Source organism: Staurois parvus, unplaced genomic scaffold (assembly GCF_062004578.1).
Source record: "Staurois parvus isolate SC_StPar_1 unplaced genomic scaffold, SC_StPar_1.0 ptg001037l, whole genome shotgun sequence".
NCBI classification, from domain to species: Eukaryota; Metazoa; Chordata; class Amphibia; order Anura; family Ranidae; genus Staurois; species Staurois parvus.
In genome coordinates this window covers 528,850-545,540 of record NW_028318833.1, presented here as the reverse complement: position 1 = coordinate 545,540, position 16,691 = coordinate 528,850, and the positions used below count along the sequence as shown (strand labels likewise).

Genomic DNA, 16,691 nt, shown 5'->3' with positions numbered 1-16,691 from the left:
GTGCTGCCAGGCGGAAGTGCTAACCATTTAGCCACTGTGCTGCCCATATAACTTTTTTCTTTCTTTTTTTTTTCAATTTTCTTGATTTTTCTTTTTTTTTTCCTAATGGGGTATCTGGATCTGGATCTGGTTAATGGTTCTAGATCCAGACCACCCTACCCCCCTTCCCTCATGCAGCTGTGCAGTGGATCACTTCTAATAGTGACTTATTGCAGGATGCAATCCGCCTGCAGTAGATCCCAATAGCAATTATCTATTGCTGTTTGGACCAGAGGGACAGGACTGTAACATATCTGCCCGATTCCCCATACTGACAGAAAGCGCCGTGATGTCACATCCCTTCCTATGGAAACTCCACCTGGCAGTGTTTAATTTACTTTTACTTTTAGAACAGTGTATGATGTTCCAAGTTTGGAGCTGGACCCCAGCTGTCCCGAAGTGAGTCCACAGAAGCCACTGACACCAGCATCTGTTTATAAATAAGGGGTAGACAAGCCGTGCCCAATATTCAACATCATTTAGCTACAGAATGCCTAATTGTGGTGCATGCCTTCTCCATCCCAAAGTAGTCCTCATTTTCAAGTTCCAAGTGGAGGTATGAGATATAAACAAAAGTAAAAAAATAAGATTATATTATTATAATTATATTTATGACGGGATCAACGGGAAGTGGGAATGTGCATGGGATGTCTGCTAACTATCACTGTGAGCTGCACTGCAGGACCTGAGGGACCTGCGGGACTTGAGGAAACGTTCAAAACATGCCCGTAGTCAAAGGAAAGGAAAAGAAAATAGCGCAGGGCAGACATGACGAGGCCAAGAGTGGTTAAAGAAAGACAGGAAAGGGTAAAAGAAAGTATGAGGTGGGTTTTAAGTGTAAGGGATATTACCTGATTGATAGCTTTGTGTGTGGAGGGTCATCAAGCAGTGTGGTTGGAGACAGGGGGGGACACTAGGTGGGGAGGTCCCGTGTTTTTCCTTGGGCTGGGTTGGAGTTTTGTCTGTCGCTCTGGTGTGTTGTTCTGGTTGTATTAATTGTCCTTTTTCTTCTCAGGTGGTGCGGTGTGCCTGATGTGGATCCTTGGTCACAAATATGTGTTTTGGGGGGACAGGCAGGCTGTCGAGAGGCCTAATGGCAGGCAGCTGGGGTAGTCTCGGCAGTCGGCCTGCGTTCGCTGGATTGGAGTGTGATTGGAGTGTGTTGTGGGGTCGTGTGCTCCCTGAGATGCAGCATTTTGATCGTCTGGACAGGCCGCCGGATGTGCTTTTGCGCCATGTGGGCAGCAGCGATTGGGGGTTAGGTCCATGCGGGAGCTGGTGCGGGATGTCAAGTTGGACTTGCTTAGGGAATTTCCGGATATGGTGGTTGTGTGGTCTGACATGGTCGCCCGCACCTCTTGGCATTTAGCTAGATCGGTGGAGCGGCTTAAAAAGGACCGTATAAAAGTCAATAAGGAGGTGGGGCGGTTCTTTATCCGTAAAGGGTGGCTGGTTGTCTGGCATTTGGAGCTGGAGGTGGACACTTGGTGGTACCTTTGTAGCGATGGGGTACACCTGAACGCAGGGTCTACAGGATGGGTGTGGCGGGGCACGCATGGGTAAGGGCTTACCCAGTGTGCTGTGGCAGTTGTTGGTCTTTGGAGGCGGTACTTATTTTGAAGTTAAAAATAATGGTTCTGGACCCATCGGTAGTATGGTGTGCCTGGGGGCATTCCAGTTAACCAAGGTTTAACTGGGAGGTGGTGGTTCTGCACTGCGGATGGTATGGTTGTCTCCGAGCCGGTGCGTTGCGGCTGGAGGCCTAGTGTAATATTGGTTCCGCAGGTGGATATCGGTTCTGGTTTGGTGCCTTCGAAGACCAACAACTCTGACTAGGTGTTTCTGTTTTAAGGAATGTTTTGTGTATTGAAGTTGAAGTGTTAATAAAAGGCCATGTTGGCCATTTTACTCCAATTGGTGTTATGTTTTCTTTAGCCCCCCTGGAGGTATTCCCGAGTGTAGCTCGGGGTAAAGTTTCAGTACCACAAGCGGTAACCCCCCCGAGCTACACTGGGGAATACACTGCAGCGCTGCTCCGGGATCCCTCGATCACTTACCTTGTCCTGCGCTCCCGCAATGTCCCCCCTGCAGTGTCCCCGGCAATGTCCTCCGGCGGATGCCGGGATCTGTCATCTGGGTTCCGTCCCCTGCGACGTCGGGACGTACGGGGGACAGAACTGGTGGGAAATTTGAAAATGTAAAAAGTGACATTCACTAAAATCACTAAAATCACATAGTATAACATTCCTGTATCAAACCATTTCACATACATTTTGTCCCGAGTGCTTTGTCCGGCGCCCTGCCTGCATTTTTACTGTTGTTTCTGCCTGGAAACTGAGGAACGTCCATGGCGTCCAAAAAGCGTCCCTTTAGGTCAGACGCGGTTTTAGAGCGGCTAGAGAACAGCGATAGTAAATCAGAAGCACTTGCAGAATTGAGTGATAATGATTCGTGGGGGAAATTCCTCATCAGACACTGAAAACGATTCTGCGACTGAGCTCAGCGATGTGCGAACTTGGCGCTATATTTCACATTTCAGTGTTTTTGGTTTGATTATATTATTGAATTAAATTTATTATTATTATATTATTATTTTTTATGATTATTTATTAAATTATAATTTATGATTTTGTGTTTCAAATTTTATCATACCCGGAATGTTTACTAGACTCTTGTTCAGACAGATTTCAGTGAGTTATTCCTAAGAATTACAGCCTACAATAAAAAAACTACATATTTCCATGCAAAATAAAGTACCGCTTTCAGCACAGAAATAAGGACATAATCAGACTGCTAGGGAGGTTAATGACAGTTTATGGGGGGGGGGGGGTATGTGAAGAGTGAGGTGGTGGTGAAGGGGCCTCGATTAGCCGATCTCTTGTGGTCATGGTTCATGTTCTGTTATAGGGGGGGGGGGGGTATGTGAAGAGTGAGGTGGGGGTGAAGAGGTCTCGATTAGCCGATCTCTTGTGCACTAGTCATGGTTCATGTTCTGTTATAGGGGGGGGGGGTATGTGAAGAGTGAGGTGGGGGTGAAGGGGTCTCGATTAGCCAATCTCTTGTTCACTAGTCATGGTTCATGTTCTGTTATGGGGGGGGGGGATGTGAAGAGTGAGGCGGTGGTGAAGGGGTCTCGATTAGCCGATCTCTTGTGGTCATGGTTCATGTTCTGTTATAGGGGGGGGTATGTGAAGAGCGAGGTGGGGGTGAAGGGGTCTCGATTAGCCGATCTCTTGTGCACTAGTCATGGTTCATGTTCTGTTATGGGGAGGGGATGTGAAGAGTGAGGTGGGGGTGAAGGGGTCTCGATTAGCCGATCTCTTGTGGTCATGGTTCATGTTCTGTTTATCACTTTTCATTTTCACTTTCACTTAGAATATCATATAATGTGAAGCTCTACAGACTTTGTATCAGAACTCCTCCAGCTGCATCTCAGGGAAGACACAGCAAGGAAGATACAATACTGTGAGTAACATTGTATATCATACTGTATGTGTTCCATTGTGTGTTATTGGCAGAAGCCTTACATCCAACATACCTCTTTCTGCAGCACATCGCACCCAGCACAACTCATGCTGCAGCATTACACACCCAACACACCACAGGATAGTAAACCCAATCGGGGCGGACTGACCATTTGGAAACTCGAGCACTGCCCGAGGGCCCGGGGTCAGTGGGGGACCTCATGAGATGCCCCTGGTACCTTTGTCATAGGCTTTTGTGAGTTTGGGTAAGGACACAGGGGCCCCATGATCCCCTATTGCCCGGGGGCCCCATGAGTTGTCAGTCCACCCCTGTACCTAATGCGCCATAAAATGGTACACCCAACAATTCTTCACATCCTAGTATATTCCATGCAACACAACTGACACTGCAGAATGTTATACCCTTGCATGCTTCACAATGCAGAACGTTACGCCCAACCATGCTTCATACTGCAGAACATTACGCCCAACCATGCTTCATACTGCAGAACATTACGCCCAACCATGCTTCATACTGCAGAACATTACGCCCAACCATGCTTCATGCTGCAGAACATTGCGCCCAACCACACTTCACACTGCAGAACATTACGCCCAACTATGCTTCATACTCCAGAATGTTACGCCCAACTATAGGTCAGTGTCTTTGTTTTAAATGTAATTACCAGTATTTTTTTTTTCTTCACTATAGCTCAGAGACTCAGCTGGTACTTCCCCCCCCCCCCCCCCCAGCTAAAAGAAAGAAAGATTCCTTTTAGTTTATTTCCCAGAGTTAAAAGAAACAATGTTTCTCTTTAGTTTGTTTCCCGAGATAAAATAAACTAAATATCCTTTAGCTCCGGGGAAAGTGACAGCTAATTCTGTGAACTATCGTGAAGAAAAAAAAAGTCTGGTAATTTCATTTAAAAAACGGCACCGACATACACTTCGTATTTCGAAAAAAATTTGTAAAAAAAAGAGGCATTATTTTCAATGGGTTTTCATTTGTAAACTGAAAATTATGTTAACCAAGGCAATTGTAGACTGAGCAATGCCTGTATAGAATTACATGTCAAACACCAGCTCTAGTTTAGTTAATGAAGTTCTGTTGTGGTTGCTTTTAAGTGGTCAAAACAAAACGTCAGTTCTTTGAGCTTATTGGGGATCATATCTTTCTCATTAAAAATCGCAAAATGGAGACCCCCATTAGCAGACACGTGGGTCTGTATCACAACTTTGATCTGGGAGTGATTAGGTTCATGGCTTTGGAATATATCCCATCACATGTGCGAGGAGGTAACATGGACCAAAAACTTTTACAACTTGGGACACGATGGATATATAAACTCAGTGCTACCCACTACCCAGGCTTGAATGAGTCTTTCAGTTTTAAACCATTTTTATAATCCACGATTCTGCCCCATAGCATTCCCTTATGTCTTTGCAGCCATACAATAGGATATTCATTTTTGTTTTTCAACTATATAATGTTTATGTGGATATGGATACATTATTTCATGATTGAGCTGTAATTCTGATCTTGAGATATTTGTAATAATTTTTCAGAATGATGGTTCCCCCAGTTTGTACGTCAGTTTACATATGCAAAGTTTTTAGATCAAAAATTGTTTTTGGGCCCTGAGTAGGTGTTACCAGGTATTTGTGCATTGGATTGGCCTTTTTGATCATTGGTGGCGCTGTTTTGGATTTTATTGTTGCTTCCTGTGAGGCTGCGCAGTGGCTTGGGGTGGCTTGGGTTCACACATGCATGTTGATGACTTCCACAGTCATATACCGGACGTTCGCACCCAACCAATGACCTCATAAGTTGGCCGGGTGGAGGGTATAAAACAGGAGATTCGTGAGGACATGGCCTTTTGGCTGCAGAGGTGGTGCTGGAACATTGGGCTGGGATTAGGATCCTACATCTGGTGAGGCATTTGAGTATATGACCAGTATATAGCCACTTAGGTGGCCTTTAAGATTTGTTTTCTGAACATTTTTCCGGCCTTCACTTTTTTTAGCATGGGTCTGTGAGGAGTGAAGGCTATTGCTGACATCTAGTGGCAAGGTTTTGATATTGATCATCTTTCCTACCCTCGCTATTGTAAGTAATCTGGATAACAATTAGATGGTGACTTTTTTTTTTTTCGTTGTTGTTGATGGATATAGATTTATATTTAGGTGGATATATGCTAATGTAGATGCAGAAACAACACCTCCTGCGCTCAGGGACCCAGATCAAGGATGGATGGGTGGAAAGACCACTTGTGGAAGTTTGTCCACCGATGGATCAAAGGTTGTGCAGCTCTTAAAAAGGCTGGGGAGCCCAACCAGTACTGCAAAGTAAAGCAAATAGAGAGCGCACCAACCTTGCACATTACCTCAATAAACTGATTTTTTTTAAATGAGATGTATAGAGCTCTGAGGAAGAAGGGACCCCCTTCGAAACACGTCAGTGGAACTTTGAGAGTCTCCCCTCTTGATGTGACTCGCACTGGTTTTTTACTTCATTGTTCCTTTGAGGATCTTATACGCTTGTTTTACTTCTTTGTTTGTGAGTATATATCTCGTTTTAATAAAATCACAGTTTATTGAGGTAATGCGCAAGGTTGGTGTGTTCTCTTTTTGTTTTACTTTACGTTGATTTAGTTGAGGACTGAATCGTCCAGTGCTTATCTGTTCCTGTCCTAATTTATGATGCTGGCCAGCTTCTGGAATGTGCGCACATAAAGAAACTCACACTGACACGTTTGGTCTGTGAAAACTTCTCTCTAATTTATTGAAATGAAACCGTGAGTTTATATATGAAAAATGATGCGAACATCACGTGATAACAACATAAGCATTATATTAGTCTTTGATTGGTCACTTTACACGAAAACAATCTCCGTCATGGTATAGGTGTGATCTTCTTCCGTCTTATCTTAAAGAGAGAAAAACATTCTTTTGTCTTCCAAATCACTCGGTGGGAGGGGGTCTGTGTGTGTGAGCAAACATTTCTTAAAGTACCACAAAGCCCAGCAGGCAGAAAATATTCACACAACATATATATCATGCTAAACATTTATAAATATGTGGAAAGAAATAGTATTAAAGTATAAAAGTAAATATGTAAAAAGATGTGTATAAAAAAGTGTATATATATATATATATTTAATATGAAATGAAATAGACATTTTACCAAATCCATCACAACGTTAATGTAGATGCACCAGTGTATTTTTGAATGGCTTCGGCAGCATGATTTTGATAGTAAGCTGGGGGTTCATACATATTCTTCTGGACAGTTAAAAAAGTCTTATATATAACAATGATTGATATTTGTTATAACTGTGCCTACAGTAATTCTATATTTTTGTTTTTCAATGTTTTTATTAATTTATAAACAATTTAAGACAGGAGCAACAAAACACGCCCACGCAGGGGCTATCAATTGCACATAATTTTTTTTTTAAAAAAACAGTGCTGTAACGGACCTGGACCCTGACTGCACTTGGGTATTTCCGTTAGACTCCCTTTCCGAACACAGATCCACGGACACCACCGGTGACCATATGAGACTAGACGAGACCAGTCTTGAAATAAATCGGGAAATAGACTACTTTATTTTAACACAGATACAAGATATATACACAGGGTGGGGCAATACACACCCAGTAACAAGAAACACACCAGCAGGCAGTCCCATGGGGGGAAAGCGCTGCCAGAAACACCCCCCCCACCAAGCCAATACACAAACATCCCATAATAGTTTGCTCCCAAGCAAGACACACAATAGAACAATGGGATACAACCACATGGAATTAAACAGTGAACAACCCCCACCTATACATGTCTACACACTATCAGGACATTTCACCCTGCACCCCTAACGGGCACAGGGTGACTTACACATAAGAGGGATATGGGGAGCTGAGACAGGGGTCTCCCCACCTCTGAAAAGTGAGCTGTGTTCCATGGGCCCCCCACCCAAAGTGACTCCCGTCACAAATGCTCTAACACCAACAGAGCAAAAGGTGCGCCTATGCAGGGGCTATTAAGGGCACATAAATGACAAAAACAGTAGTATAACACCAACAGTAACTCAAACTAAAGGCAGTTATCTATAAGATAACAAGACCAAGAGCAGGGGTCCGAGAACGCCAATACCGAGCAACATCACAACCCCAGACTAGCCGGGGGGAGCATGAGAAAAAACATATTGCAACCACAGCTCTCATATTTTCAAGAATTTCCGTTGGGAGTCGTTACAGATACTCGGGATCTGTTCATTGAGCATCATAGTAGTCATACGGTCCTGAACCCCCTAAAGAGGGACAAATGGGCTCTTCCAGGTCTGAGCAATTGTTCTAGTGCCAATAGGAAGCCAACTTCTGCCGATGAGCCAAGAGGCCCGGTATGGGACAATAAAGTAAGCATACCGAGCATCCCGGCGTATGGAGAGATGAAACAAAGTAAAGAGGAGGCCAAATACACGAGACCAAAATTGAAACAGTCTCAGGCATGACCACCAGATATGCAATACATCACAATGATGGCCACAACCCTGAAAACATCGATCACTGCAGGTAGGGTTCGCCTGGGCCAAATGAGCCGGAACCCAATACCAACGAAACAGTACTTTGTATGCCGCCTCCAGCGTGGTCGTATTAAATGAACATTTAGTTATAAGCGACCAGACCCTATTACAGTCCTCCAGATCCATGATTGCCCCCAGGTGGGGGTCCGCTCCCACTGAGTGACATATGAGAGAGAAGCATACGTCGAGCGTCTGTTCAAAGCTGCATAAAGAAGGGAATTCTAAATTTTTGCTATAATTGTAGACTGTATTGCAGATAAGTCATACCTTCCCCTGAGGAAGCCCAGATTGGGGGACATATTTCTTTTTTTTAACCTAAAAAGCTGCAGAAAACAGCCATGTTTGTCATGATTGTCAAGAACCACTGTACTTATATGTAATTTTAAATTTGGTTTGTAATAAAATGGAGAAAAATATCTTTTAATGACAATATTATTTGTTTATTCTTTTTGCACCTTTAAAATCCCAGAACTCCATATTTCCAGATTTTATCTCCGCAGGGATGTGGTGCATTGTGTTTGTTAGTCATTCACTCGTCATTTTTTCACATTAACATAAGAGTACCATTCACTGGAAGCACATGAACTCCAACATTTGGAGGGATGCCTACATACATTTGGCCATAGAAGAAGGTGTGATGGCCAGGTGTCCACAAACTTTTGGATACATAGTGTATTTCAAGACATTTGTGAATACTTTCAGTGGCAGTTCTCCATGGCATTTTGTATTGGCTGAAAATTGACATGAGTCATAGGTGCCATCAGGATGTACACAAAGCTTTCCTTTGTTTGACTTATTTTCCTGGTGGTGTAGTGATTTGGGATAGTTGTTTTATAAAAAATTAAAAAGAACAAATTATAGAGTTCTATATGCTGCAAATCTGCATAGTTTGCTTAACCACTTTCTCTTCAGAGGATTCCCCCCCCCCTTCCTGACCAGGCCATGTTTTGCAATATGGTGCTGTATTACTTTGATTGACAATTGCGCGGTCATGCCAATCAAATTTATGTAATTTTTTCCCACAAATAGAGCTTTCTTTCGGTGGTATTTGATCACCTCTGCATTTTTTATTTTTTGACTTATAAACAAAAAAAGAACACAATATTTTTGACTTTTTGCTGTAAAACATATCCGATAAAAATTTTTAAAAATCTAATTTCTTTTCTAAATTTAGGCCAAAATGTATTCTGCTCTGTGTCTTTGCTAAAAAAAAATCCCAATATGTGTAAATAAATTGGTTTATGTGAAAGTTATAGCGTTTACAAATGGCGGTATATATGCTGGAATTTGTATTTTTTTTACAAATTCTGGGGGGCCGTGACCAGGTTCTGTAGCTTACACATGTATTTGCAACTTTGTGCTAACTAAACCCCTGTTTTTAATGCATACTGTTAGACAGGTTAATTCAGTTTGTGTGCAAGTTGGCTGGCAAGTTGAGCTGCAAATTTTTCTGTTTTGTTGTTTGACATGCGTCACCCTTTCATGTGCTCCTTGCTGTGAAGGCCAGTTATAGACTGGGGAAGTGGCCATTTTGTGTATTGTTGAGGTCTGTGCTTCCCTCCATGGATATCCCTCCCCAGACCATCACTGACCCACCACCAAAACGGTCATGTTGAACCATGTTACAGGCAGCAGAACGTTCTCCACGGCTTCTCCAGACCCTTTCACGTCTGTCACATGTGCTCAGGGTGAACCTGCTCTCATCTGTGAAAAGCACAGGGTGCCAGTGGTGGACCTGCCAATTCTGGTGTTCAATGGCCAATGCCAATCCAGCTCTATGGTGCCGGGCAGTGAGCACAGGGCCCACTAGAGGACCTCGGGCCCTCAGGCCACACTCATGAAGTCTGTTTCTGATTGTTTTGTCAGAGATACTCACACCAGTGGCCTGCTGGAGGTCATTTTGTAGGGATCTGGCAGGGCTCGTCCTGTTCCTCCTTGCACAAAGGAGCAGATACTGGTCCTGCTGATGGGTTAAGGACCTTCTACGGTCCTGTCCAGCTCTCCTAGAGCAACTGCCTGTCTCCTGGAATCTCCTCCATGCTCTTGAGACTGTGCTGGGAGACACAGCAAACCTTCTGGCAATGACACGTATTGAAGGGCCATCCTGGAGGAGTTGGCCTGCTTATGCAAACTCTGTAGGGCCCAGGTATCTCCTCATGCTACCAATAGTGACACTGACCCTAGCCAGATGCAAAACTAGTGAAAAACAGTCAGAAAAGATGAGTAAGGGAAAAATGTCAGTGGCCTCCACCTGTAAAACCATTTTTGTTTTGGGGGTTGTCATTGTTGCCCATCTCATGCACCTGTTGTTATTTCATTAACACCAAAGCAATTGAAACTGATTAACAACCCCCTCTGCTACTTACCTGACCAGATCCATATCCCAGGAGTTATACTCTGATTAAAAAGCCTTCCTTTAATTTTTTGACCCATATATATATATATATATATTAAACGCCTGGCATCAATTGCTTAATCAAATAACTACTAATGGAACATTTTTCTTAAACAACAAAACATAGAATACAGCATATCAAAATCAGGAGAAAAATCAACCAGGAGCAATCATTTCCCTATATCAATTGAATGGAGTCACGATATGGCACCTATTATCAAAAAATATAAATAATCAATTAGAAATATTAAAATAGCTGGAATAATAAACACTTTCAAAGATATTATAAATATATTACAAAATTTACCCTAATCAAAGAAATAAATACAAACCAAAGTCAGATTTTAACCCCTCAGGATAAAATATATCCAGACAATGGACCCATTGGACAGGCAGTTTTTAAGCTGAAACATATGGTGGTGAAAGGGGTTGTTCATAACAGATTTATTTATTTCAGGTACTTATATAGAGCCATCAATTTATGCAGTGCTTTACATATATATTGTACATTCACATCAGTCCCTAACCCTCAAGGAGCGTACAATCTAAGGTCCCTAACTCACATTCATACATACACATACTAGGGGCAATTTAGACAGGAGCCAATTCACCTACCAGCATGTCTGTGGAGTGTGGGAGAAATCCCACACAGGAACATGGAGAACATGCAGGTGCTGTGGCTGGAATTTGAACCAACGACCTTAGCACTGCCAGGTGAAAGTACTAACCATTTAACCACTGTGCTGCCCAGATGTGGTGGTGGCAGGGAATTGACCCTGAGAAAAAAAAGAAGTCCAATGGATCCATACTCTGGATACTTTGTATTCTAATATATATATATATATATATATATACACACACACAGTATATATATATATATATATATATATATATATATAAATATATATATATATTGTTTTTTTTATTTAGGAAAAAAATCTTTTTACTCGAACACAACATCAATATATATATATATACTGTATATATATATATATATATATATACAGTTGTGTTCAAAATAATAGCCGTGTGTTGAAAAAAGTGAATAAAGCTGAAAATCCTTCTAATAGCTTTTATTTCCATCCACACAAATGCATTGGGAACACGACACATTCTATTCCAAATCACAACATGAAGAAAAATACATCAAATTTGTGTTGTTCCTCTAAAAAAAATGGAAGAAAAGTGAATATTAGACACTTCAAAAAAATCGCAGTGTTTGTATTCTTCTTTACAAACTCAAACATTCACTATATAAACTGAGAAATGTTTGAAGATTTTGCTTTCCTTTGAATGACTTCATGAATATTTGGTTGTAGTCGCACTGTTTCTGAGAACTGCTGTACATCTGTGTTGCATGGAGTCACCCAACTTCTGGCCCCTGTGATCAGGTATTCCAGCCCAGGATGATTGGACCACATTCCATAGTTCTTCTCTATTTCTTGGTTTGCCTCAGAAACGGCATTTTTGATGTCACCCCACAAGTTTTCTATTGGATGAAGATCCGGGGATTGGGCTGGCCACTCCATAACGTCCATCTTGTTGGTCTGGAACCAAGATGTTGCACGTTTACTGGTGTGTTTGGGGTTGTTGTCTTGTTGGAACACCCATTTCAAGGGCATTTCCTCTTCAGCATAAGGCAGCATGACCTCTTCAAGTATTCTGATGTATTCAAACTGATCCATGATCCCTGGTATGCGATAAATAGGCCCAACACCGTAGTATGAGAAACATCCCCATATCATGATGCTTGCACCACCATGCTTCACGGTCTTCACAGTGTACTGTGGCTTGAATTCAGTGTTTGGGGGTCGTCTGACAAACTGTGTCCGCCCACTAGACCCAAAAAGAACAATCTTACTTCCATCAGTCCACAAAATGTTGCGCCATTTCTCTTTAGGCCAGTCAATGTGCTCTTTGGCAGATTGTAACCTCTTCAGCACATGTCTTTTTTCCAACAGTGGGACTTTGCGGGGACTTCTTGCAGATAGCTTGGCTTCACATAGGCGTCTTCTAATTGTAACAGTCCTCACAGGGAACGTCACACCTTCTTTCATCTTCCTGGAGCTGATTGTTGGCTGAGTCCGCCCCATTTTGGCTATTCTTCTATCCATTCCAATGGTAGTTTTTCGCTTTCTTCCACGTCTTTCAGGTTTTGGTTGCCATTTTAAAGCATTTGCGATCATTTTATCTGAGCAGCCGATCATTTTCTGCACTTCTTTATATGTTTTCCCCTCTCCAATCAACTTTTTAATCACGGTACGCTGTTCTTCTGAACAATGTCTGGAACGACCCATTTTCCTCAGAATTTCAGAGAGAAATGCACTGTAACCAGCATGTCCAACATTTGCTGCCTTCCTTCCTTAAATAAGGGCAATAATTGCCACCTGTTTTTCAAAGAATGAATGACCTCACTAATAGAACTCCACACTGCTATTATATTGAACACGCCCCTTTCAATGAGTGATTCAATGAACAGAATCAGCAGCATGCATGTCATGACTGTTGGGTCTGTTGGATTTCTATTACTCTACTACACCTGCTAGGAAATTATTTGCCATGTAGAAATATAATTTCTACCAAAAACAGAGACTGTGTATATATATATAAAACTATATTTTACCAGAAAAAGATTACTGTATTGTGTATGTGTGCACTAAAATTCATTTAGGTGTATTTTTTCCTAAAATGTGTGTTTGATAAATGGCTGTGCAAATATCATGCAACATAAAAAAATTGCAACAGCCACCATTTTATTCTTCATGACCTCTGCATTCAGAAAGTATATAATGTTTGGGGGTTCTAAGTAATTTTCTAGCAAAAAAACATATGCTACATGTGAAAATAGACTTTATTATCTATTATCATGTGAAGTACCCATAATAATAGTGCTTTCTTACTTGAGGCATCTTGGGTTTTAGGCCACTTGAGCCAAAGTTTGGAAGCAGCAGAATTAGTATTGATGGGAAGTACAATGTATTTTTCTTTACACAAAATAATAATGGGATTGGCTGTTGCTCACACGTAGCCTATTGATTTGCATTAATTATGTTGGGATGGCCACTTTATTTTTCCTCCATTCAGACCTGACTATATCGTCCACTGTGAAGCCAGTGATCAGAATGGAAGGCCCCATCTGCCTAATTGAAAACAAAGAGAATGGAGATCTTGTGGTGAAGCCCGAGGCCATCAATATTTTGTCTGGGATCAGTCAGCCAGTGGTGGTGGTATCCATTGTAGGCATGTATCGGACAGGGAAATCCTACTTGATGAACAAGCTGGCCAGAGCTCAGAGAGGTGATATATCAATTAGTAGGAAGTTTTGTTACATGCTATTGATGTTACTGAGAGTTTCTCTTTTTAATTTCCATAGGCTTTAACTTAGGTGCCACCATTCAAGCTGAAACCAAAGGAATCTGGATGTGGTGTGTTCCTCACCCCTTAAAAAAGGATCGCACTCTAGTTCTCCTGGACACTGAAGGTCTGGGGGATGTAAAGAAGGTGGGAATATAAGACTAGAAATTATTTAATATGATTACCATAATTTACTGTTATCGTAGGTTCTGTATTTTGTTCATGGATGTTATGACCGGCTCAGTTTTGAAGGTATTGTTAGCAGATCAAGTGAATTATTTAAACGTCTATAGTTTAACATATTTGTTCTTTTTTGTGTTACTGTTCCACACACACCTATTATCTCTTACTACGAGGGGCGAGTCAAACTGGGACTTTTGAGTTGATGTAATAAAAGAATAAATTTCAAGGAGTGTAAACTGCATTTATTTTGTGGCATACTCCCCTGCTACATGTATACACTTATCCCAGCGTTTAGCTAATGCCTGGAAAGCGTCAGCATAGAAAGATTTGTCAGAACGCCTGAACCATCCTAGGACTGCCGGCTTCACAGAAAGATTCATCTCTTGTGCAATTTCAGGACAGGTTATTATCCAGGATCAGGTGTTCCAATGCTGACTGTTCACAGGAATGACTGCTGTGGGCTGGGAACCACCACAGCCAGGATCATCACTGATGGACGTTTGGCCATCTTTGAAACGTTTACATCATTCAAATGTCTTACTGCGGCTGAGCGTCTCATCACCGTACTGTGCTTGAAGTCTTCTGCAGATATTCACACACGCTGTTCCATGCAGGCACCAATACTGTTGTCTGCCATCTTGATTAACGGCCTTTGGACTGGCCCACAACATGTACACCATCTATCAGTAATAGGACACACTTGCAACTTACTACTGCGTGTAGTACCGCCATGCTAGCACCCCTATTTATACCTGGAAAAAAAAGTCCCGATTTGACTTGAATGCCCCTCGTATTTCTGTTCTTCCCTTTTCATTTTCCTTGCTGGTCTATTTTTCTAGGTCATAGTCCAAACACCTCCAGCCCACATTAAGAGAGCATTTCAAGAGCCCTGGAATCCTTTGAACGCACCAGTTTCTGCACCGAGAATGGTGACCAGAGCATGATAGACCCATGCAGACCGCCTCATCCCTTGCTATGTGTCTCATTATTGGCCATCAAATGTTATCCATAGTCTAACTAGCTAACAGGGTCAGAGTGCTGTTTTTCCATCTCTGTTTGCTATTAGCACAATAGAGAACCAGAATTCTAGAAGAATCAGGAAATAATCTTAGAATGAATGCAGACAACTGAAAGTGCCTACAGTAAGGTAAGCAGACCATAAAGGTGAGATCAAAGGACAGTGATGAAGTGGTGAAGTGGAGTAAACCTTTTCAAGAAATTTCCCCATATTTATTTGGGCAGAGAGACTTCCATCTGAGTCTGAAGATTAAAGGTGTCAGTTGACTACCTGGAGAACACTTTAAAGCTTAACCTCCCTGGCGGTATTCCCGAGTGTACTTCGGGGTAACGTTTCAGTACCACAAGCGGTAACCCTGAGCTACACTCGGGCTTACCATGCGGCGCTGCTCCGCGATCCCTCGATCACTTACCTTGTCCTGCGCTCCTGCGATGTCCCTCCTGCAGTGTCCCCGGCAATGTCCTCCAGCCGATGCCGGCATCTGTCTTCTGGGTTCCGTCCCCTGCGAGCGTCGTGACGTACGGGGGACGGAACTGGCAGGAAATTTGAAAATGAAAAAAAGTGACATTCACTAAAATCACTAAAATCACATAGTATAACATTCCTGTATCAAACCATTTCACATACATTGTGTCCCGAGTGCTTTGTCCAGCGCCCTGCCTACATTTTTACTGTTCTTTCTGCCTGGAAACTGAGAAACGTCCATGGCGTCCAAAAAGCGGCCCTTTAGGTCAAAAGTGGTTTTAGACCGGCTAGAGAACAGCGATAGTAAATCAGAACCACTTGCAGAATTGAGTGATAATGATTTGTGGGGGAAATTCCTCATCAGACACTGAAAACGATTCTGCGACTTTCCTCAGCGATGTGCAAACTTGGCGCTATATTTCACATTTCAGTGTTTTTGGTTTGATTATATTATTGAATTAAATTTATTATTATTATATTATTTTTTATGATTATTTATTAAATTATAATTTATGATTTCGTGTTTCAAGTTTTATCATCCCCGGGATGTTTACTAGACTCTTGTCCGGACAGATTTCAGTGAGTTATTCCTAAAAATTACAGGCCTACAATATAAAACGCCAAATTTCCATGCAAAAAAATGGTACCGCTTTCAGCACCAAAAATCTGAAATAATCATACCGTGATGTTTATTTTTTACAGGATTGGCAGCTTTGACTTCTTACCTCCACCGTGCCTTCGCTCTATCATTCTGAGCAAAAAAGAATGCCAGAAACTGTAATGCTGCATGGAGTGATCCAGTGCTGGTACTGATTACCAGGAAAGTTCAGGAAGCTTCCATTCCAGTAATCCTATCTTACCTTTCTTTGCATTTGTTTCTGGTCCTTTTTAGGGGGATAGCAAAAATGATACCTGGATTTTTACCCTCGCTCTCCTGCTAAGCAGTGCCATGGTGTATAACAGCAAAGGAACCATCGACCAGGATGCCCTAGATAAATTAGAGTATCCTTTTTCATTCTAGGGTCTTGGTGATTTCATGTATTTATGTTCTAACAGGCTGCTTGTAGATCTTAGAACAAATTAGAGGGAAAGGACAGAAAAATGGATAAAAAAAAATGCTTTTTCTACTTTCAACATATTGTAAACAGCCCCCCTGTACACAGAAATTGATGAATTAAAGAAGAACTACCT

At 42.0% G+C, this 16,691-nt stretch overlaps 1 protein-coding gene across 1 annotated transcript in view; it reads left to right on the top strand.

Annotated features, from left to right (window-relative positions):
• The first annotated feature begins 3,421 nt into the window (after positions 1-3,421).
• The window catches only part of LOC149441003 (guanylate-binding protein 3-like), a 43,693-nt gene continuing 30,423 nt past the window's right edge, over positions 3,422-16,691 (top strand). The window contains exons 1-4 of the mRNA XM_089657871.1: positions 3,422-3,504; positions 13,565-13,777; positions 13,854-13,981; positions 16,393-16,502. Of these exons, the coding sequence (XP_089513997.1) occupies positions 13,603-13,777; positions 13,854-13,981; positions 16,393-16,502 (413 nt within the window). The 5' untranslated portion in view covers positions 3,422-3,504; positions 13,565-13,602. The remainder of the gene's footprint in view (positions 3,505-13,564; positions 13,778-13,853; positions 13,982-16,392; positions 16,503-16,691) is intronic.